Source organism: Salvelinus fontinalis, chromosome 14 (assembly GCF_029448725.1).
Source record: "Salvelinus fontinalis isolate EN_2023a chromosome 14, ASM2944872v1, whole genome shotgun sequence".
Classification (NCBI taxonomy): Eukaryota; Metazoa; Chordata; class Actinopteri; order Salmoniformes; family Salmonidae; genus Salvelinus; species Salvelinus fontinalis.
In genome coordinates, this window is record NC_074678.1 from 25833873 (window position 1) to 25855434 (window position 21562).

General features: G+C 44.9%; 3 protein-coding genes across 8 annotated transcripts; 1 reads left to right on the forward strand and 2 right to left on the reverse strand.

Moving 5' to 3' along the window:
• Nucleotides 1-1261: 1261 nt before the first annotated feature.
• mmachc (metabolism of cobalamin associated C) lies at nucleotides 1262-3478 on the reverse strand. Its single transcript, XM_055861067.1, has 5 exons — nucleotides 3366-3478; nucleotides 2801-3001; nucleotides 2328-2480; nucleotides 1975-2151; nucleotides 1262-1719 (listed from the first exon to the last, which is right to left on the reverse strand). Exons 1-5 carry the CDS (start codon nucleotides 3453-3455, stop codon nucleotides 1567-1569), a joined length of 774 nt encoding a protein of 257 aa, XP_055717042.1. The 5' UTR covers nucleotides 3456-3478; the 3' UTR covers nucleotides 1262-1566.
• Nucleotides 3479-3529: 51 nt separating this feature from the next.
• On the forward strand, nucleotides 3530-9234 carry LOC129810515 (trichohyalin). 5 transcript variants are annotated; one of them, XM_055861060.1, is made up of 12 exons: nucleotides 3531-3628; nucleotides 4489-4608; nucleotides 4810-4852; nucleotides 4967-5130; nucleotides 5260-5341; nucleotides 5464-5668; nucleotides 5806-5879; nucleotides 6036-6112; nucleotides 6364-6464; nucleotides 6582-6670; nucleotides 6838-6984; nucleotides 8132-9234. In XM_055861060.1, the coding sequence occupies exons 2-12, from the start codon at nucleotides 4543-4545 to the stop codon at nucleotides 8290-8292; spliced, it is 1209 nt and encodes a 402-aa protein (XP_055717035.1). In that variant the 5' UTR covers nucleotides 3531-3628; nucleotides 4489-4542; the 3' UTR covers nucleotides 8293-9234. The 5 variants fall into 5 exon arrangements, with proteins under 5 accessions (XP_055717039.1, XP_055717035.1, XP_055717038.1 ...); XM_055861063.1 differs by having other exon boundaries at nucleotides 4970-5130; XM_055861062.1 differs by having other exon boundaries at nucleotides 3584-3628; nucleotides 4529-4608.
• Nucleotides 9235-9335: 101 nt separating this feature from the next.
• On the reverse strand, nucleotides 9336-20869 carry LOC129810516 (mucin-2). 2 transcript variants are annotated; one of them, XM_055861066.1, is made up of 5 exons: nucleotides 20375-20869; nucleotides 15895-15945; nucleotides 13159-13704; nucleotides 11779-11942; nucleotides 9336-11555 (listed from the first exon to the last, which is right to left on the reverse strand). In XM_055861066.1, exons 1-5 carry the CDS (start codon nucleotides 20436-20438, stop codon nucleotides 11511-11513), a joined length of 870 nt encoding a protein of 289 aa, XP_055717041.1. In that variant the 5' UTR covers nucleotides 20439-20869; the 3' UTR covers nucleotides 9336-11510. The 2 variants fall into 2 exon arrangements, with proteins under 2 accessions (XP_055717041.1, XP_055717040.1); XM_055861065.1 differs by having other exon boundaries at nucleotides 15694-15945.
• Nucleotides 20870-21562: the final 693 nt, after the last annotated feature.

Sequence of the window (21562 nt, forward strand, 5' to 3'; positions counted from 1 at the left end):
CATTTGCTAAGATTCCCATTAAGTTCTAGTTTGCGTTTTATCTAACATTATGATCATAACATCCCAAGAATGATCTAAGAATGTTTTGATAACCATTTTTTTTGTTAGTTTTAAATAAAATACCCTTGGAATTTTCTCCTCTAATGTGCACAACATCTGGAGCAGTCCTCAAACATTCTCATTACGTTTTCCAGTTGATGTAATAACAATGCACAAGTAAAGTTTTTAGAACATACAGCGGCAACAAAATGTGCGCAACGTCCTGGGAACTTTCTTTCAACATCAAGCGAATGTTATATAAACCTTTTATAATCATCAGCACAACTGGACAGTTTTTGTGTTATGAGAACATTTGCCGCAACCTAACGAATGGTCTGGGAACTTTCACAGAACCAATTTTGGTATGCTGGGTAGAGTTCAGTTCAACCTTGCTCCACATGAATTACATACTGCCCTGCTATAGGCAACCTAACCAGAGGGCTTAGCCACAAGAGAGAGAATGAGTGAGGAAGGCTGCACTACAGAAATTATTTAACAACTAGAATACAGCTGTGCTGGCCAGAGAAGAGGGTGTATAACAAAGGGAGTACATTGTGAATGTTACTGTATTTTTCCATTTGGCTCTCGGAGGCCTGCAGCATTCTGTGAGTACAACTACGTTCAACAACACACAAAGCATAGATCGTATAGTAAGGGTGGTTCAGTAAACTATGCTAACTAGATGATTAATATTCATATTTAGGGGATGAAATGGTGCTTACCATTGTGAGTATGCATCGCAGCATCTGGCCAGTACTCTGGGGTTGGTGTGGCTATTCAGTAGGGTTGTTTGCACACGTATACGCCACAGGAGGTAAGACAACACACAAGCTTAAACATGTGTGTGTCGTCCCAGATGTGGCACATTTGGAGACATTGTTCTAGTGGGACTATTCCTGGCATCAATGGACTACGGGAGAACTCTACTATGCTGGATTAGAACATAGCCTTCATTATCATCATAACCCTAATCCTCAGAAGGACTTTTGCATCAACATCATGAGTTACTGACTAAAAGCTAAAGCAGAATGAGCATTATTTTTTCAATTGATTAAAGTGTCGTTCCAACAATGATTTATTTTTAATAAAAATAATAGTTTGATGATAAAGGATAGCAGTAGTCTCTTGAGCAAAAACTCAGGTCGCACTACTTCATGTCTCCTCCTGAGGGCACTAACTCACTAAATGTACAGTACAACTGAGAAATTATCAAAACAATAACAAATGTTTGTGCATTTATTAATTCCTTTACCACATTTAAACTTACTATTGTTGCTTTTCCATGAAAGATCTCTTTTCACTCTACCATCTAACTCTAAACATTACAGTAGCTTCATAGGCAGATAAAGTACATTAGCTCTCACAGTGGAACACTGTCTGTGAATACAGAAAGACCACAGTACCAATGAGCATGTAGGGATTGCATGTCCAAAATGGCCTCAAACCATACCAGAAGATCCCTGAGAGTCAGTTACTTCAGAGCCAGCCAAGTCTAACTGTAGCGTCTCCTCTCACTGTTATCATCTGTCAGTTCTCCTGTGTGTTGTCCTCTTCTCCCCCTGTCAGGTAACCCCAGTCTGTGAGCAGGTCTAGACGCTGGGCTGGTAGGGTGGAGAAGTATTCTCTCTGTTTCTGGGAGTAGGTTTGGACTGGGGGGACGATATCTCTGTAACTCCAGTCCTGTCAACATAGATTATATATCTATCTATCTTTACCCTGTTTAAATGAATCATACATAATTATATGTATTAATATATGCATCATTTGCACCCATTATTGATATACAGACTGCAACAGTATATAGTTGCAGACCTACCTGCCATGCTATCCTTATTGTTGATCTATACTTATTAGCCCTGCTACAATATACTGGATTATCTGCCAACCATATTATTGATCAATAGTTATTACTATAGTTTATAGTGTGAATCCTACCTGCCATCTGAGGTTGAAGTCCTCCAGTAGCTGTATCCTACTCTCCCTGGCAGGAACACAGTCTGGAGGAGCTGTCTGCTGCAGCTCCGAACCCACCTCAGACCCAACAAACACTAACATAGCCCTGATAGCAAACCAGCCCCCCAGACGCGGGTGTATACACACACCAAACATCTTCTGTAGAGGTGACAAGAGGAAGGGAGGGGGGGAGAGGAAGACAAAGGGGTAGTATAAATAGTTTTATAAGTAATACAAATGACTGTCCATCTGTGAACCAAAGAACATACAGCACCCTATTTATCAATTTATTAGTACATGAATTACTGAATAACCCCTTTGGACCCCTCACTCACCTTCTCCCCCCAGGGGTGGTCAGGTATGTCGGAGCGTTGGTAGTAGTACACAGCTCCCGCCACATGGGCAGCGCTCTGGGCCAGGAACTTAGGCTTCCTGCTGGGCAGCATCTCATAGTCATAACTCACATCTACCTTCACACCTGGAAAACACTACAGGAGGGGGAGAGAGAGATGGGGGGAGAGAGAGATGGGGGGAGGGGGGCAATTGATGTGAAGTGTGGCACAGGGGTGTGTGTATTAAGTCTTGTAACGAAATCTGTTTAATAACAACCACACGGAAGCAAACAGAGTAAAACGGAACGAAACGGGGAAGCACCTACCTGAATTTTTTCCAATACAAACTATTTTTGTTGCAAAACATTTTCCTTTGAGTAAACTGTTTCAAAACGTTTTTCAACATCACTCCATCAACACCCTAGGTGTTAATGCAGTGAATGATGCACTGGTTGCCCCCACCCACACCCACCCACCTCAGAGACTGTGTTGTTGATGCAGTGTTTGACACACTGGTCTATGGGGTCTGCAGACACCCCCTTCCAGTCCCTGCTCTCTATGAAGGGCAGGAAGGCCTGTTCAAACATGGCTGGAGTGCTGAGCACCACCGCTCCCAGGGTGTCATCAGGGTAGGACAGATGGAGAGAGGGGGACAGGACTACATTGTACCAGCCAATCTGGGAACACATGCACAACAAAGAATAAAAAGGTGGGTAACTTTTGTAGCGATTAAGGGGGAACAGCCAGGAAGGGACACGTTTCAACAACCCTGTCGTTTTTGGATAGATATACTATCACCTGTGCCATAAGTCCCAAACCTGTTTGCAGACTACAGTCCAGTATGGTCAGCTTTTATCATTTTCATATGAACAAGGCATGGCTGAGAAAGCGTGTACGAACTTTGAATTGGAGCTTGTCAACTTGACTAGTTTAACAATTGACGACACGTTCTCTGACAATATTGCAAAAAGGGCCACGTTTAACGTTTGACGCAAATTCTTTTAACAAATCGCTCGAATGGAACAGCGGCCTTAACGTTACCTTCAGTGGATAAACTTCAAACCCCAACTTTGACAGATGATTACTCAAAGCTTTTCTCACATCTTCCACATTGACCGTGGGCAGCGCCATCACTGAAAGTTTAAATGTGTTGGATTGTGGGAAATAGTGTTCTCTGTCACGTGACTCTCTTACTTCCTTGTTGTAAGAATTGAATCTATTAACTACAATACCCAGAACCCATTAGGGCAACATATTCTACGCAATCACGTTGTCGAGGATTTAAAAGTGGAACAGGACAGTACGTAAGTAGCTAGCTAATAATTTACATTTCTGCTCAATGTTTAATAGTGTATATTTACAAATGAGGACGTGATGTTCTGTAATGTTAACCAAACTTTGAATTGTTTCATCCATCGCTGAAATATCGACATTTAGCGAGCTTTCTGTTCATGCACTGCTTGATTTGTGATTTTGAGTACTTGATGCCAGGAGCAAATCAACAGTAATGCGAACGTCGCCATCGTGTTCAATGTATAAACAAATCACTAGGGTGAATGTTAGCTAGCCAGTCAATAATTCATTGCAAACAATGCCCATGACTTTCAAATTCGAACGCAACAACACAAAGGCAAGCCCAAAACAAAAGCCACCTGCGACTGTTAGCTGTGTAAACTCATATGTCAATGAAGTGTCATTGATTTGTGTTAGCCACTTCATCATCATTCAGCAACCAACCAACTCGTCTAGAGTTACAGCATCACACGTTCGTTATAAAATCACTTCATCATCATTCAGCAACCAACCAACTCGTCTAGAGTTACAGCATCACACGTTCGTTATAAAATACTGGCCAATGTAATGGCTAATCTCATGCGTGTACCATATTCATTTCGTTTATTTGTTTATCATTTTGCTTGTTTAAATTTTTTTGTTTTTATAGTACTACTGATATTGATTACTTCATTGTTGGGAAAGGGCAATAAAGGCATTTCACTGTACTTGTGTACAATAAAACTTAACTTGCTGGGATTAAAAAGTTGACAGTGGAGATTAGGGCAGAGGAACACAAATGAATACTGTATTGTGTAGGGATTTAGAGCGTAGAAAAGATACCCTGCAGGTAGAGGGCAAGTGCTTTAACTTTTGTTCCATAAATACTCAGACATCAGTCTTGGCACCCTTGTCCTATGGTTTGAGTACAGCAGCCCTGACTGAGATGAACTGGGACAACCAGCTGAGCTCCATCCTCTCAGCAGCTGATGGCAGCGTTGCCAAAATGAGGGTGAGTAGCCAGTAGATGGCACTATAACATAATTATGCATACGTGGCAGTGCATTACCATGTGCTTCATCAGAAGAGTTGACTGCTAATTCTTAGCAGTTAGCTAGATTCTAGTTTTACAGTATATGCCAGAAACATTGAAGTTCATAAATACCATATGTACTTTCCCCACTGTGTGCTGACGGGGTTCCTGTTTCCCCAGGAGAGACTGACCACGCCAGGGAATTATCCAAAAGGAAGAGAAGGTGAGGGGAGATCTCTGTGGTCTCTAAGATGGCTGACTGTGACACACTTTCTCTGTTGGTGATTCCCCCTCTTTTTCTGCTCCTTCTTATTCTCTCTGTCTCTCACTCACTCAGTAGATATCTATCCAGTCAGGGAGGTGGCTAGTGTGTCAAATTTGGAGCTCCCTCGTCTCCCCCCTCTCCCCGAGTCCTCCATCTCTCTCCTCCCCCCTCCCTCCTCCGCTGTGCAGTGGGCAGACCTGGCAGCCGTCCAATCACAACTGCAGATCCAGAGCCAGGTCCGTGCGTGTGCTCATACGTGTGTTCATGTATAACTATCATTTTTATTACATAAAAGGTGCATAAATAGCCCTACATTTTAGCTAATTTCTTCTTACTCCTACTCTTTTTGTTCTAATGGTTGCCAGGCCATAGAGTCTCTGACCCAAAGTCTTCATGACATGGACAGAGCGAGACACTCTCAGCAGCGCCACATACAGGCACTACAAGGTACATACACCTATCGTTATCACACAACACTAACATTTACTGCTCAATATACCAATCTTGATTGGTTGAGTGATTGATTTGTTGATCGAATATTGTAGATGTGTTATTCTTCTATCTCTCAGACGAGGTTCGCAGGCTGCGAGAGCAGGCGACGGAGAGGGAGAGAGAGCGGGAACAAGAAAGGGATGGAGAGAGGAGAGGGTCAGGGATGACGAGTCCAGAAGTGGAGAGAAGGATGGAGCAGTGGAGGAGAGAGGTGGGCCGTGAGCTCAGCACTCTGAGAAGGCACATCACCAGAGCCACGTCGCAAGGCAACCTGGAGGAGAGGTGAGGGGGCGGGGTTTTACTCACCTGTGAGGTTCAGGTGATCATTATTTTATGTGTAGCCCAAAACCAAATCAACCATTAGCCCTTAGTATGGAACCATACCGGTTTGGTGAAAGCTGATTGTTGTCCTTTTATAGTTTCTGCTCTAAGCTGCGAAGGGAGGAGTTGGATCATTTGAGGAGAGAGGTGGACACACTCAAAACCCAGCTCAGTGAGTCTCACATACAGTCTTGTTCTCAGTTTGTTTTTCTGCAGGACTACACATGTCTCAGACTCAGAGCTGTAGAGAGGGCAAGCACAGTCTCGCTTACTGCTACTCCTTTTCTTTCATCGTGTGTGTGTTTGTATTTGTGTGTGTGTGTGACAGGGAGGCAGGAGGAGGACATGTTTCTTCAGCAGTCGGAGGCCAGAGAGACGAGGAGGCAGTATGAACACAGCTGCAAGGTATTAATGAATGAAGGAATTAAATTAACGATTGAATAATTAAAGAAGGTAATTTGAGTGACTTGTTTTCTCTCTGTCTCCCGACCTCTAACCTCTATACTTTGCCTTTCCCCAGACACAAGAGGAACTAACAGACAGCTACAGAAACCACAGCTCTAACCTCTATACTTTGCCTTTCCCCAGACACAAGAGGAACTAACAGACAGCTACAGAAACCACAGCTCTAACCTCTATACTTTGCCTTTCCCCAGACACAAGAGGAACTAACAGACAGCTACAGAAACCACAGCTTTGACCTGGCCAAGACTGTTTCTCAATACACACACACAGAGCAGGAGGTCCGCCAGATCAGGTGTGTGTGTGTGTGTGTGTGTGTGTGTGTGTGTGTGTGTGTGTGTGTGTGTGTGTGTGTGTGTGTGTGTGTGTGTGTGTGTGTGTGTGTGTGTAATGCTATCACTGTGTCATGCAGGATAACTGTATCAGAGCTGAAGGATGAGATCAGGAGTCTGATTCTCCGGGAGAGACATCACACACCTACTGTTACACTACACACAGCAGGTAAGAGACGGACACACATCACACACCTACTGTTACACTACACACAGCAGGTAAGAGACAGACACACAACACACACCTACTGTTACACTACACACAGCAGGTAAGAGACACACACACATCTACTCACCTGAGTAGTATAACCCTGTTTGTCTATAACCCCCCTCCAGTTCCAGCATTAGCTGCCTTCTCCCGCCGTAAAGAGGTCAGGGGTCAAAAGGCGGAGCCAGACTCTGACTCTGACGACTTCAGTCCCACCCCCAGTCTGGCTGAGGTCAGCTCTGATGACCTGTCCTGGCTGGATGATAGAGACACAGGTATACTCACACACTCAAACTTTGCTCCTGTCAGTGAGGAGCAGAATGAGTCCCATTATGGGTCCAGATGTTTCAGATGAACAAAAAGTGTTGTAACCCTCGCCCATTAAATAAAGGTGTAATAAATCAAATAAATACACACCACACATGTACATTTGGGCTGTAGATCTAACCGTTTCAGTGACTCATCACAACATGTCTGACTCACCAAGGAGCAGGAGGCTGGCTTAACAGTGTACGTGTGTCTGTGTGTGCATGCGTGCCTACCTGATTTGTGTGTGCACGCCATAGATCTAGCACAAAGGAAGAGGGAACTCTTGTAGTTTTTATACATTTGAAATATTTTATTAAAAGAAAATGATGAGCTTGCAGGTGTGTGTGCACACTCCGATATTGGAGTTGGATGTGGGTTCATGTAAGACACAAACCAGTGACCTCCATTGAACGTGTGTTATTGCCTACGGAGCTGTGAGGGGAACGGCACCTCAGTACCTTCAGGCTCTGATCAGGCCCTACACCCAAACAAGGGCACTGCGTTCATCCACCTCTGGCCTGCTCGCCTCCCTACCACTGAGGAAGTACAGTTCCCGCTCAGCCCAGTCAAAACTGTTCGCTGCTCTGGCACCCCAATGGTGGAACAAACTCCCTCACGACGCCAGGACAGCGGAGTCAATCACCACCTTCCGGAGACACCTGAAACCCCACCTCTTCAAGGAATACCTAGGATAAAGCAATCCTTCTGCCCCCCCCCCCCCCCCCTTAAAAGATCTAGATGCACTATTGTAAAGTGGCTGTTCCACTGGATGTCATAAGGTGAATGCACCAATTTGTAAGTCGCTCTGGATAAGAGCGTCTGCTAAATGACTTAAATGTAATGTAAATGTTATGTGACTGACAGTAGTTCTGCTTGCCTGAGGAGAGGACCGAGAATCCCTCATTTCCTCTCCATCCATGTCTGCTGGTCAGCAGTTTGAGAAACGTGTGTTTTTGGCATCATCTAATCTAATTATCTTGTCCGCATGCGCCTCAATTGCTCTGGGAAACATTTAGAGGTCTGATCCCAATCTTTCTTACGGGAACACTAGTCTACTGCTAAAACCCTTGGGACTAGTACACGTACACACACGTTGACGGTTCTCTCTTTCAGCTCCTCGTCTAGCAGTACCTCGGGTACATCAGAGCTCCCATTCTGCAGGAAATGACCTCAGAGGACCAGGAAGTGGCCTGGACGATGATGATCTTGATGATGATGGAAACCTGGAGTTGGGGTCAGACAGCCCCCCCGACCTCAGCCTCAATGACCTTTGAGAGGCTTCGTCATGCCAGTGTTTTAGAGTGCTAGAGTTCTTTCTTTGAGAAGTTTTAAATGTCTCCACATGTGGAGACTGATAAAGAAGTTTTTGGGCACAAACCTCAAACCCTGACTAAAGAGGATGATGAGAAAGCTCAACTCAGCTTGAGAAAAAGAAAGCACCTTATTTTAAAAACTCCTTTGTGATTATGCTCTGTCTGTTGTCTTGTGTCAGTGTTTTTTTGGAAAAAGTGTACAACAGTGTTTTCTATTACACACCAGTAGTATTTAACTCAACAGTGTGGCAGCATTCTGTGATTGCCTTAATGAATTACATCTGGGGAAAGCTTTGATTTCACTGACGATATACAACTTGATGATCACTGGTGTTTTGAGTCTAAGACCATTAGTAAAACCTAATTAATAAATAGGGTGGACTGATGTTCACTTTTACTATCTAAGGCTGATACAAATCAGTGAGGTGCTCTCTCTTATTTGGTACTGTATTTTTATCTATTTACTGTAAAGTATTGAGATGCAGCCCAGGCCTCTCTTCTCTCTCGCCTTTGAACCACAGACAAGTCCTGCTGTGTAACACGAGTCAGTCTGTTTAATATTTCAGCAGTTAGATACTGTCTAGCCAGATAACAACACCCCCCCCCCCCCCACGAAGTGGAATGGCCCATGGAGCGAGGGACCACAGATGGGCTGGGGAGAAGAGGGGGGGTTAATGGAGGGGGCAATGGGGAAGGGGTGAGACAGGGAGGGGCTTTGGCCATAGTGATGACAAGTTTTAATGTGGATGATTCAGGGCTTTCTCTTACAGTTCTATCACACAGCCAAGTACTAGACCGCTGCTTGTTTAAATGTTACATTGACTCACTGTATGGCCTGTAAAACAAATGTGATGATTTTGGGCTTCTGCAATAAAATTCTGGATAAAGAGCTGTAATAAAGTAGTTAATTTGTTGTAGTTACTTTTGTTAGTGTGTGTGTGTGTGCGTGCGTCAGCCACCGCAGCCCAACAACCAAGATCTGTAATGAGAGACAGGAATGAGGATGGTTTCATATCTTTAATCAAAAAACATCATCACTCCAGAATCCACGTCAAACAGTAAAACATATCAACAATACAACCAGTTCACTTTTTGGCACTTCATATAAGGAACTACTAATACATGGGTGCAAATGAACTACCATTCCACTCCACATGGAGTCAAATAGACCCACTCTGTTTCAACTCTGACTTAAGTCCTGTTGATGCAGATAACTGGCAAGACAACAAACGTCAGTCTGCAACAAACTAATCTGGTAGCCCAAGCAGGAACACTAAAGCCTAGATTAAATCCGGACCGTGGAAGATCCACACTATAGCGTGATTGAAATTTAAAGGCAATGGTTCCGCATTCATGGAGACTGCATTCACGGTAAACGCAGCATATGTCGGCTCAATTGGAAATGACCTTTACATTTCAATCGCGCTATAACGCGTATCTTCAGCAGTCTGGATTTAATCTAGCCCTAAATCAGCTAACTGTGACAAACATTCAGAAATAGACACAACTACTGCTTTTTCAATTTGTTTAAAAATGTCAATTATACCATGTCGTTTGATTTCAAGTCTACCTTTCTTTATAAATTGGAATGTAAAGTTAATTCAGAATATTATGAAATTTAGCTGGCTAACTCTTTGATCCTGCTTTGTGCCATACCCCCTTGTCTGTGGCATACTCCACTGTCTGTGCCATATATACTGTCTCCAATACGGGCCTATGGCTTCAACTCAATTCTCCCCAATAGAGGTTGGGGGTGTTCTTTTCTCCTGTGTGTCTAACACACGCAGACTAACACACAGACTGCATTCCCCTCACATCAATGGAGCATTATGCTCATTATGTCACAAACGCCTTACATTAAAGAGTTTCGCTCTGACCTCGTGCTATACATTTACAATGTCTGTGTTCATGGAGTAGTTTATCAGAGTTCCCTTCCCTTGAGACAGTTAATGGACTGCATGCTAATGGTAGCGGCTAGCACTGACTGACTTGGGCAACAATATACCCTCATGTCAAGTAGCTACATGATTAAACCAATGAATGAATTGTATTGAAAGACAACTGGCCAAATTCAGTTGGAAACACTGCTGCTGAATCTGCCCAAGGCTCTTCCTTACTAAGACATGTTAGAACATAGGTCTGGGCCTGGCTGTGAGAACTACAGTAACAGACAAACCAGCCTTATAGTTCACAACACCTGCTTTGAAATGTAGAATTCTAACAAGCATGGAATGTATTGAGCCGCCATCGAGGATAGTTTCCTCTGTATTGTACTCTGTAAATAGCTCTAGTGGGGAGGAAGAGTCCATTTCAGGCTTTATATAAAGATAAATGTACTAATGATACTCAGAGAGACAACCTTACAAGTGTGACTGACCAGGTTTGAACCCAGGTTGTCTGCAGGCCACAAGGCTGTGTTAGTCCAATGAACTAAAACCACCAGACTCCCAATAGAGAAACAAAATGAACAATAACAAGCAGGATCTTTAGAGAGGAACTAGTTTCCATGGAAACGCTCAACTTAAATACCCCAAACCACACCCTCCTATCCGCGCGTGCATGCTCGCTCAACCATGCAGACACGCACACACAGACACACACACACACACACACATACATGTCCTCTGTAACGTAAAGTGCAACCGTACTGTACAACACTATATAGCCAGGCACAAGTAGCCTACCAGGCTCTAACTAGTGATGAAAGAGAGGATCCCTCGTTACCGAACACTCAACCAAAACACAGCTGACAGAGTGCACCCTAGAATATAGAATGTAAAAGTGGGAATGCTGCTGATGGAACTTCGGATCCACATAGACCAGGCAAAGAGCTGTTCACACTCACACAGAAACCCCCTGTTGCTCACAGAGACACAAAGGTGGTGAGGGAAAGCCAGGGATGCATCTCAATGGTCTAAAATGGCGCCTCCCTCTCCTCATCTCCTCCATCTGCACTGATTTGAAAACAGGGTCGATAAAAGCAATATGGAGGATGCCTATCAGCAACTAGCTTTCACCAGTCCACGTCTCATGTCAGTGCGGATAAAAGAAAGGATATGAGAACAGGGGACAAGGAGAGAAGGCCAGGTTGGACTATAGAGACGCAGCCCCAGTTCAGAGGGAGAAGGTCTGTGGGGGTCTGGCTGTTCCATCAGGTCAGACTGTGTTCTCCATCATCATCAGTAGCTGTACATGGACAGGGGAGTATCCTCCATCATATCATCCTAAACAGGGGAAAACACAACAGGATGTCAGCAGGAACAGGAGTAAACGGTGAGCGCTGGTCAAGATGACAGGTGCTGATTGAAGAAAACGCTAATGCTAACAATGGCTACTTAGTGTAATAGCTCACAAAAGAAGACTGACGCTTACGCAAGTCTTCAGGTCTCATTAATGTTAAGCGTTACACTGTCTCTTCACCTAACCACTTGTGTTCCATTGTCTCACCATAGGCAGGTCCTGGAGCCTGCGGAACTCAGGCCGCTGGTCCCGTCGTCGCATTTTGATGAAGAGGAGCAGGGTGATGATGGCTGCAGTGACGATGAAGACTGACACTAGTCCAGCTAGGAGAGGGTCCAGGGCAGGTCCACCACTATGGAACACTGGTTCCCCTGCTCGGGTGAGGGGAACATATTATACTATATATATATACCACGGGAGGTTGGTGGCAACTTTTTTTTTTTTTTTTGTATCCCATTTTCTCCCCAATTTTCGTGGTATCCAATCGCTAGTAATTACTACCTTGTCTCATCGCTACAACTCCCGTACGGGCTCGGGAGAGACGAAGGTCGAAAGCCATGCGTCCTCCGAAGCACAACCCAACCAGCCGTACTGCTTCTTAACACAGCGCGCCTCCAACCCGGAAGCCAGCCGCACCAATGTGTCGGAGGAAACACCGTGTACCTGGCCCCCTTGGCTGGCGCGCACTGCGCCCGGCCCGCCACAGGAGTCGCTGGAGCGCGATGAGACAAGGATATCCCTACCGGCCAAACCCTCCCTACCCCGGACGACGCTATGCCAATTGTGCGTCGCCCCACGGACCTCCCGGTCGCGGCCGGCTGCGACAGAGCCTGGGCGCGAACCCAGAGACTCTGGTGGCGCAGTTAGCACTGCGATGCAGTGCCCTAGACCACTGCGCCACCCGGGAGGCCGGTTGGTGGCAACTTAATTGGGGGGACGGACTTGTGGTAATGGCTCTAGTGGAATGGTATCCAAAACATCAAACACACGGTTTCCATGCGTTTGATGCCATTCCATTTGCTCCGTTCCAGCCATTATTATGATCCGTCCTCCCCTCAGCAGCCTCCTGTGATATATAACATAATGTATTAAAATATTAAATATATCATATTATAAAATATAAACACAAGCTATTAACAGGATGTCTTACAAAGAGAATAAGACAGACTTGATTGTAGGGTAGTGACAGAGAGAGCGAGCAAGCCCGGGGCTTTCTGGGCATAGGACTAAACTGATGCACCCAGCAATGAACTGGCATCCCAACAAAAGCTATGCTGTTCTTTGTTTCCCTGCACAAGTCTGCCCCCCCCCCCCCCCCCACCTAAACATTTAAGGGTACTATCAGCACCACCACCCCACAATCATCTCTCTGTCTGGCAAGAGACAGAGCCAGTCATGGGACTGACAACTGGACCGTTTAGGTTTAGTGTGTGTGGTTTTATTAGACCGGGGTTGGATGTCTCCCCCCTTTATACGCCAGAGAGATCATAGTATATAATACTGTGGTTGCTGCTGTTTCATAACAAATAACAAAACTCTAGCAACATAACACACACACACGCATACACAACGAATCCATCTACTCACCTTCCACCACATTGAGCTGAGAGGGGATGTCGGCATGCGTTTTAGCCTGAGATGGAGGGCTGCTGGCTGGGGTGGAAGCCGGGAGAGGGGTGATGCTGGATGTCTGGGTCTGGGGCTCAGACGTAGGTAGAGCTGGGGGAGAGGTGGTGGTAGTGGTGGTGGGAAAGGGACTGAGGGGCTGTTTAGGCTGGATAGGGTTAGAGGTATCTGGGTTAGGGCTGGGGGTTGAGCTGGGCTGGGGGGCAGCGGAGGTGTTGGTTGGGTGGGTCTCAAGCCTAGTAGGGGCTGGGGAAGCAGTGGTGGTGATGGGTGAGCGAGTTTTGGAGGGATGAGGGGCATGGCTGGATGGAGTGGTGGAGTGGACAGGTGTGTGTGTGGGGGTGGTGGAAGGTTTGTGAATGAGGACTGTGGTTGTGGGTGTGTGTGTAGGGGCAGTGTGGTTGTCAGAGGGAGCATCAGAGGGCTGTACGGTTTCTTCAGTGAGGTTCTCTGGGCCAGGGGTCTTCTCAGGGATGGGAGTGGGGGCAGGGACCCCCACACTGGTGGCTAGAAGAGAGAAGAAGAAAGGTTTTTAAGGGAAAATCAACACAAAGAAAAGAAGGACCCATTAATGTATTAAGTTTACAAAACTTTTTATCAATTAGGAAAGAAATTGATAGGTGAAAAGTCACAGTCAATATCTGCATAAAAAAACATTCAACAAGAAAAAAAACAGTTGAACGCACACACACTCCAATTAGCAGTGTATCTTCTAACTCCCAGCCAGAGGTCACAGAGGAGAGACAAGCAGCAGTGTATCTTCTAACTCCCAGCCAGAGGTCACAGAGGAGAGACAAGCAGCAGTGTATCTTCTAACTCCCAGCCAGAGGTCACAGAGGAGAGACAAGCAGCAGTGTATCTTCTAACTCCCAGCCAGAGGTCACAGAGGAGACAAGCAGCAGTGTATCTTCTAACTCCCAGCCAGAGGACACAGAGGAGAGACAAGCAGCAGTGTATCTTCTAACTCCCAGCCAGAGGTCACAGAGGAGAGACAAGCAGCAGTGTATCTTCTAACTCCCAGCCAGAGGTCACAGAGGAGAGACAAGCAGCAGTGTATCTTCTAACTCCCAGCCAGAGGTCACAGAGGAGAGACAAGCAGCAGTGTATCTTCTAACTCCCAGCCAGAGGTCACAGAGGAGAGACAAGCAGCAGTGTATCTTCTAACTCCCAGCCAGAGGTCACAGAGGAGAGACAAGCAGCAGTGTATCTTCTAACTCCCAGCCAGAGGACACAGAGGAGACAAGCAGCAGTGTATCTTCTAACTCCCAGCCAGAGGACACAGAGGAGAGACAAGCAGCAGTGTATCTTCTAACTCCCAGCCAGAGGACACAGAGGAGAGACAAGCAGCAGTGTATCTTCTAACTCCCAGCCAGAGGACACAGAGGAGAGACAAGCAGCAGTGTATCTTCTAACTCCCAGCCAGAGGACACAGAGGAGACAAGCAGCAGTGTATCTTCTAACTCCCAGCCAGAGGACACAGAGGAGAGACAAGCAGCAGTGTATCTTCTAACTCCCAGCCAGAGGTCACAGAGGAGAGACAAGCAGCAGTGTATCTTCTAACTCTCAGCCAGAGGACACAGAGGAGAGACAAGCAGCAGTGTATCTTCTAACTCCCAGCCAGAGGACACAGAGGAGAGACAAGCAGCAGTGTATCTTCTAACTCCCAGCCAGAGGTCACAGAGGAGAGACAAGCAGCAGTGTATCTTCTAACTCCCAGCCAGAGGACACAGAGGAGAGACAAGCAGCAGTGTATCTTCTAACTCCCAGCCAGAGGACACAGAGGAGAGACAAGCAGCAGTGTTGTGATGAGATAATATATACCTGTAAAACCTCCCAGAGGATACAGATACAGAGAGTGAGTGAGGTGCAGGTGGTGGGGGTGTATGTTTGCAATGAGCCAATGTGTGTGTGTGTGTGTGTGCGCGTGTGTTAGGCTCCAAACTTTCTCACCTTTCTGTGCGAAATCACACTGCATTTAATCACAGCGCACCTCTCCTCCTCCTCCTCCACCCCCCTCTAGTTCTACACTCTGCCCTCTTCCTGTATGCCTAACAACACTGTTTCTTGCTGTTAATTCTCTCATGATCTTGTTTTTCCCTTAATTTATCCCTCTTCTGTCTATCTCATGTCTCCCTTTGTGCTCTAGTTAGTAAACTCAACAGTATCCTCCTTTTAAGGACCATGTACTGTCTTCTAGTGTGTGTGTGTGTGTGTGTGTGTGTGTGTGTGTATGTGTGTGTGTGTCATCACCTCAGCCCAGTCACAGCTCTCCACTCTGCTTGTGCTGTGTCTGACTATGTTGTGGCTTCTAAGTACCCCTGATCTAAGGTGGCATGGCTCTAAATAGACTGAGAACAAGCTCAACAAATTATATGTTATGTTTAAATGTATGTTTAAATGTCAAATTTGAAATTTTATTTGATTAAATAATAAAGTAGTCCTCCGAACCAATACAATTCCATTCATTCTATTTTTTATCTTGTACAGTACATTTACCTGGGACCTCTTTTACCACTACGACTGCTGTGTCGTTGCTACTGCTATTGCTGCTGTTGCTACTGCTGCTGTTGTTGTTGGAGAGCCCTCCATCAGTGAGATTGCTGGCTGGCTTTGGGGAGTCTGTGCTGGGGAGGGACAGAGAGCCTGGAGGAGAGGGAGAACCTCCAGGGAGGGGTGCCTGAACAGCCCCGGACATACCTAGGGTCAGAGGTCCGTCTGAGGGAGAGGAGTGAGCACCGGGGTCCTGGCCTGGAGAAGAGAGACAATCAGGGTGACATTTTGACGTTCAGTTAATATGAGTGTGTTGCTGAAGCAGTGCACAATAAGGAATGACGTAAGGAAAGTCATCAAATAGTATTTTCATGATCTCTGAAATAAGCCAATCTGTGAATGATGCCTTTCTTCCGTCAGATAGTCCTTGTTTTCCAGAAGAATGACAGATCTATTAGATCCCTTCAGGACAAGTTAGGATCATTTCTTCCAACTCCTCCTGAGAAGGGGAGGCTGCTCTATTTTTAAAGAAGTGTAGACAGAGAGGATAGATGGTCTACTGGAATAGATGGTGAGGCAGAATACAGATGTAACATATATTATTCAACTCTGGTCTATGTCTGCTAAGGAGGAGACATAGGGGACATGCTGAGAATTGGATTCCTTTTAAAGGACTGACATCACGTAAAATATGCATATTCAAACACCACTATCTGTGACTGTCTATTGCTATCTGTTAAACAACACAATTCTTATGCAATTAAGGAAAGCTTGATCCAAAGTGAGCTGACATTTGGAACCCATACAATAGCCAAGCAGTAACCTTTAACTAGGCAAGTCAGTTAAGAACAAATTCTTATTTTCAATGACAGCCTAGGAACATTGGGTTAACTGCCTTGTTCAGGGGCAGAACGACAGATTTGTACCTTGTCAGCTCGGGGATTCAAGCTTGCAACCTTTCAGTTACTAGTCCAATGCTCTAACCACTAGGCTACGCTGCCGACCTTAATTTAAGAAGATGAGCATCAGATTAGATAATTAGATTCACTAATCTCTCTTGTTCGTGTTCAATCTCTCTTGCCCTGCCTAAACAATCTCTAGTCTCAACAGGCTCACCATAGTAATCAGGTAGGTTTAGTCACTGTCAGCATTGGTACCAAAAACATTGTAGTTGTTTTTTGCATGGTGACCCACCAGATGAAAAACCCCAGGTCTGTAACGACATGTTAGTGTTGAACCATTAGGGAGCATTAGTTCCAAAAGAACTGCAGAATCGTGCTGATGTAAATGGGACATTTTTAGCTTTGTGTCATGCCTGTTGTCATGCTGTATACACGGTTCAACAGAGTTTTATTGCAGCCAGAAAGGTCACATGTGCTATCTGTCTGTCTCTCTTCTCCTCTGTCTGTCCTTCCCTCGTCCTTATTTCCATCTATCTATTCCTCTCCTCCTTACCCTCTTTCCTTCTCACACTCCCTCCACCTAGCTCTCTCACACGCCTCCTCCATCTGATAAAGTCCAGAATACCAGTCTAATGCCATTACAAGCCAGTGACACAGTGACGTGTAGCCTCTTATTCCCCTCTCCATCACTCACACAGCTCAACACACACAAACAAACACACAGTGACGTGCACACAACATGCTGATGGCAAGAAAGCCCATTCATGTACACACAAACTTTTGACATAGCTATAAAAGACCATGCACACACACGAACGTACACATACCAGTGTGTGAAAAGTGAGTGGCTGTACAATACTGGCCCTGTTCCCCTGCCTCATTTCTGTTAGGGCTGCTCAGGTCAAGCTGTGGGGGGAGGGTGTGTGTGTGTGTGTGTGTGTTGTGTCTGGAGGGGTCTGGGGAGTTATGAAGGGAACCACTGTTTTCCATAGAGAAACACTTTCCCCTTTTCATGCGTTACAGGGTCACACACATGAACACACACATACACACTCCGCAGTCACACACACACACTCAGGGCGATACAGCATGTACCTGGGGAAATAACTTGACCCTTATGTCTGAAAGAACAGCCAACCATTTCTCTGCTAGCAGTTTTCATTTTAGCACTGGGTGTGTATCTGTGTGAGAAGCTATACTGTGGTTGTTTTCTAGAAGCATATTTAGTCTATACAAATCTAGGGACAATCAGAATAACAAGAATATGACAATGCTGCTCACTGAAATAGGCCACTTATTTACAAACACACAATCCTCCTAAGACCCTGTATAAAAAAGAAACATCTGAAAAATCTGTATATACTCAGATTAAAAATGTAAATGTCAGAGTTCACATGGAATATAGCAAAGGAAACATTATGTGCAACAGTGGCCTTTTCAGAAATCCTTATTCAGGTTTCGGTTTTTGCCCTGGTTTGGCCTCTGTGTAGCCTCTCCTCTCATCTCCGCTCCTCTCCCCCCTTTTCTCTACTTCTCCTCTCCTCAATCCTCATCACCTCCTCTCCTCTACTACAATTTAATCTAACCAAGCTTGGTAGAAAAATGTCAGTTGACTACATGACTATAGACTAGAAGATGACTGGATGTCACTTTAGTTGACAGCATATACAGCCAACTCCAGGCTTTGACATTCAACTGACTGAGTTTCCACACTCATTTACGAGCAGCAGCAAATGCCATCCTGTGACTCTATGCTATTTCCAAGTTCATTTTAATTTCAGCTTGAAGACCTTGTGACAGCATCGTGCTGCAATTAATAAAACATTTTCAAATGTCAACCTGTGTTTCCCTGTCCTTACTTAGCCACTGAAGACTATACACTCTGCTAAGTAGAATTGAGAGTCAGAAAGAGAGACAGAGAGAGAGAAAGAGAGAGAGAGGGGTGAGAATATATAGAGAGAGAATGTGAGATGGCAAAAAGAAGGATGGAGGCGTCAGAAAGGGAGAGAGAGATGGGAGGGAGAGGTGAAAGGCAGAGTTGTAAGAGAAATGGAGTGTGAGTGAGGAGCTGAGATCAGGTAGAAGTATGGAGGAGGAGGAGGAGGAGGAGGAGCTAATACTGCAGCAATAAGTGCTCTGTACTTTTTTTAAACACTAAGGCCTGTGCTGTCTCTGTATTAGATAAGCGATATGCGACTTTAGTTTTGGGCTGGCTTCATTGCTGTCTAGGAGAGGGAGACAAAAGGGAGAGACAGAGGGACCTGGCCAGAACACAGCTAAGAGTGTGGCAGGCACATAAATGTTTGTTCTGAACTATAAATAACTGTGATTGTTCCAAAGCCTACTCAGCCCCTCCTACTGAGTGCACACACACACACACACACACACACACACACACACACACACACACACACACACACACACACACACACACACACACACACACACACACACACACACACACAGACAGACAGACAGACAGACTATGTATATTGGAAACACAACATTTTAGAAATCCTTGGTACAATAGGATAGAGTGCTTGCCTTGCAACCCTAGACCACAGTTCGAGTTGTGGTCAGGCCTAAATTTGCATAATTTTGCACTCGACAAGTGTCCTGGGGTACACCCAGGGGCCGTGGTTGCTCATTTTAGTTCCCGCCCAGCACTAACACCTGTTTGCCTTTGATTAGTTGAATCAGGTGTGTTACTGCTGGGCTGGAACAGAAATGTGCAATGCTGTGGGCCCTCCTTGTAGGAAAGGTTTGAGGAACACTGGATTAAGGCAGCATCCTTTCCCCTTTCCTTCATCTGCACCATAGAGAGAACAACCGTTACATTATCTATAATGTGCACAAAGATATAACACCCACACCATGGAACCAGGGTCCAACCCTACAACCCCCATGCTTGTCCTCAGAAGATGACCCTGTGTGTGTGTGTGTGTGTGTGTGTGTGTGTGTGTGTGTGTGTGTGTGTGTGTGTGTGTGTGTGTGTATATGTGTGTGAGATAAAGAAACCCTAGACTGATTACAGTTAAACAGACAGTCATTATTCTGAACAATAAAAACTGATCATTAGAAATATCTAAAAACAACTAATTGTGTGTGAGAACTACTGTATATGCTGAACTGTTTGTGAATAAAATCTTTGTTCATTGTAGCACACCAACAAGACGACTTTTAGTGGCTGGTATGGCTCACTAACTGATTCAGAGGGAGTTACAATTATCATGGTAGGCCTACCACTCGTTAACAGTGTCATAACCTAGGCATAGACTGTCTGCATCTCTCACACACACCTACTTCTTCACTATCACTGTGAAATGTTAACTAATAATGTGAGAGACAGAGCAGACCATCAAATTAAACACAGAGAACAAATATAGGATACGCAGGGGTTTGAGAAAGAGAGAGAGAGCAAAGAATAACATGATGAAAATGTAAAGGTGGATTTGAAATGGCAATTTAGTATTTACCTCAAGAGGTAAGCAGTAGCAGGGATGACAGAAAGATAGCGAGAAGAGGAAAAATAAATTGACTGAAATAACTGCTAGAGGCATAACTGTATTATAAACCTACAGACACAATGACTTCGACATACAGCAAATAAATCACATGGCCTTTTTGCTTATTCAAACAGGCCACAACTTATCCATCATGCGCACGATTAAAAAACTAAAAAGGATCTGATTGCCAGGACTACAATGCATTCTGTGTGTATTTATTCTAACAACCCCTGAAACTGCGAAAGAAAACACAGAAGTGCGAATCCCAGAGCTTCTTACCTTCTACATTCGAACCCAAGCTGAGGATCAGAGCGCACAGAGCGACGAGTATTTTGGTTTCCATCGCTCTCTCCTATGATATAACAGTAACTATTAGAACACGGATGCCGTCTCGTCCTCTTCGCAGAGGTCTATTGTAGTTAGTTCTCTGTGGCCTCCTAACTATAAATAACTGTTTGCGCGGCGGCCCTGTGGAGAGCAGGAGTGAGCTACAGTATCTTGCTTGACGAGTCTCCGAAGTGCACGAATACAAAGTATTCTCCTAAGCGAATACAAAGTGCCACGTGTTTAACGCAGTTATAGTTGGGTCTCCTTCGCTGCTGACTCACTAGTTCTAGCCCCTGTTCCTCGGCAGTCTGACGAACACACAACGTAAAGAGATCCAAGCCAAATAGACTGATTTTCCTATTAGCCTTTGGTCAGAAAGAGGAGTGTCATCGCTGAACCATCACTACCAGTGACACAAGTGCCAATAGAAGGGGCGTGAGGGAGGAGAGAACCCGGAAGGGGCACAGAGACGCCCTGAAATTACAACTCATACAGCAGATTTATCATACAGGCTGTGACAGAAATAGAGGACATGATTTTCTCTATAAAGGATGCACCCCTCATATGGTGCAGAGGAGAAAAATGGCAGAGGCATGTCTGTTGTACATAATGTTCTAAGAAAATAAGCCCCATATACAAAACTTTGTTTTACTAATTTTTAGGAACATTTGCATTTGTTGGCTCTCTGGATAGAAAATTGTTTATTTCGTTTGTCTCTTTCAACTGACAAGAAATATAGTCATATTGACAAATCATATCTAAAAAATATTATATTGATCAACTAAATTGCATTTCCCACCAAGGAAATTGAAGACTACTGTCCTGTCATCAACGGACATAACTGGCTATGACATAACAGGGCGTTTTACTGTAATAAAAATGTATGCAATGTTTTCAAACAGCCACCAAGAGGCCCTATTGCACTGTAAACCAATCTACAAAGCGACGAGAATCCATAGACTTTACCCCTCTCGTCTTGCCACGTGCAAGCAACGTCAGATAGAGTGAATTTCTGTCACCGTTTCATCAACATTTAGGTAGTCTATCTTGCCTATGTATTGTTAGGAAATAAATGCAAAACATCCATGATGTTGAATACCATAAGAGTGAAATATATGGCTCTGCATAGGGCAATGCAAA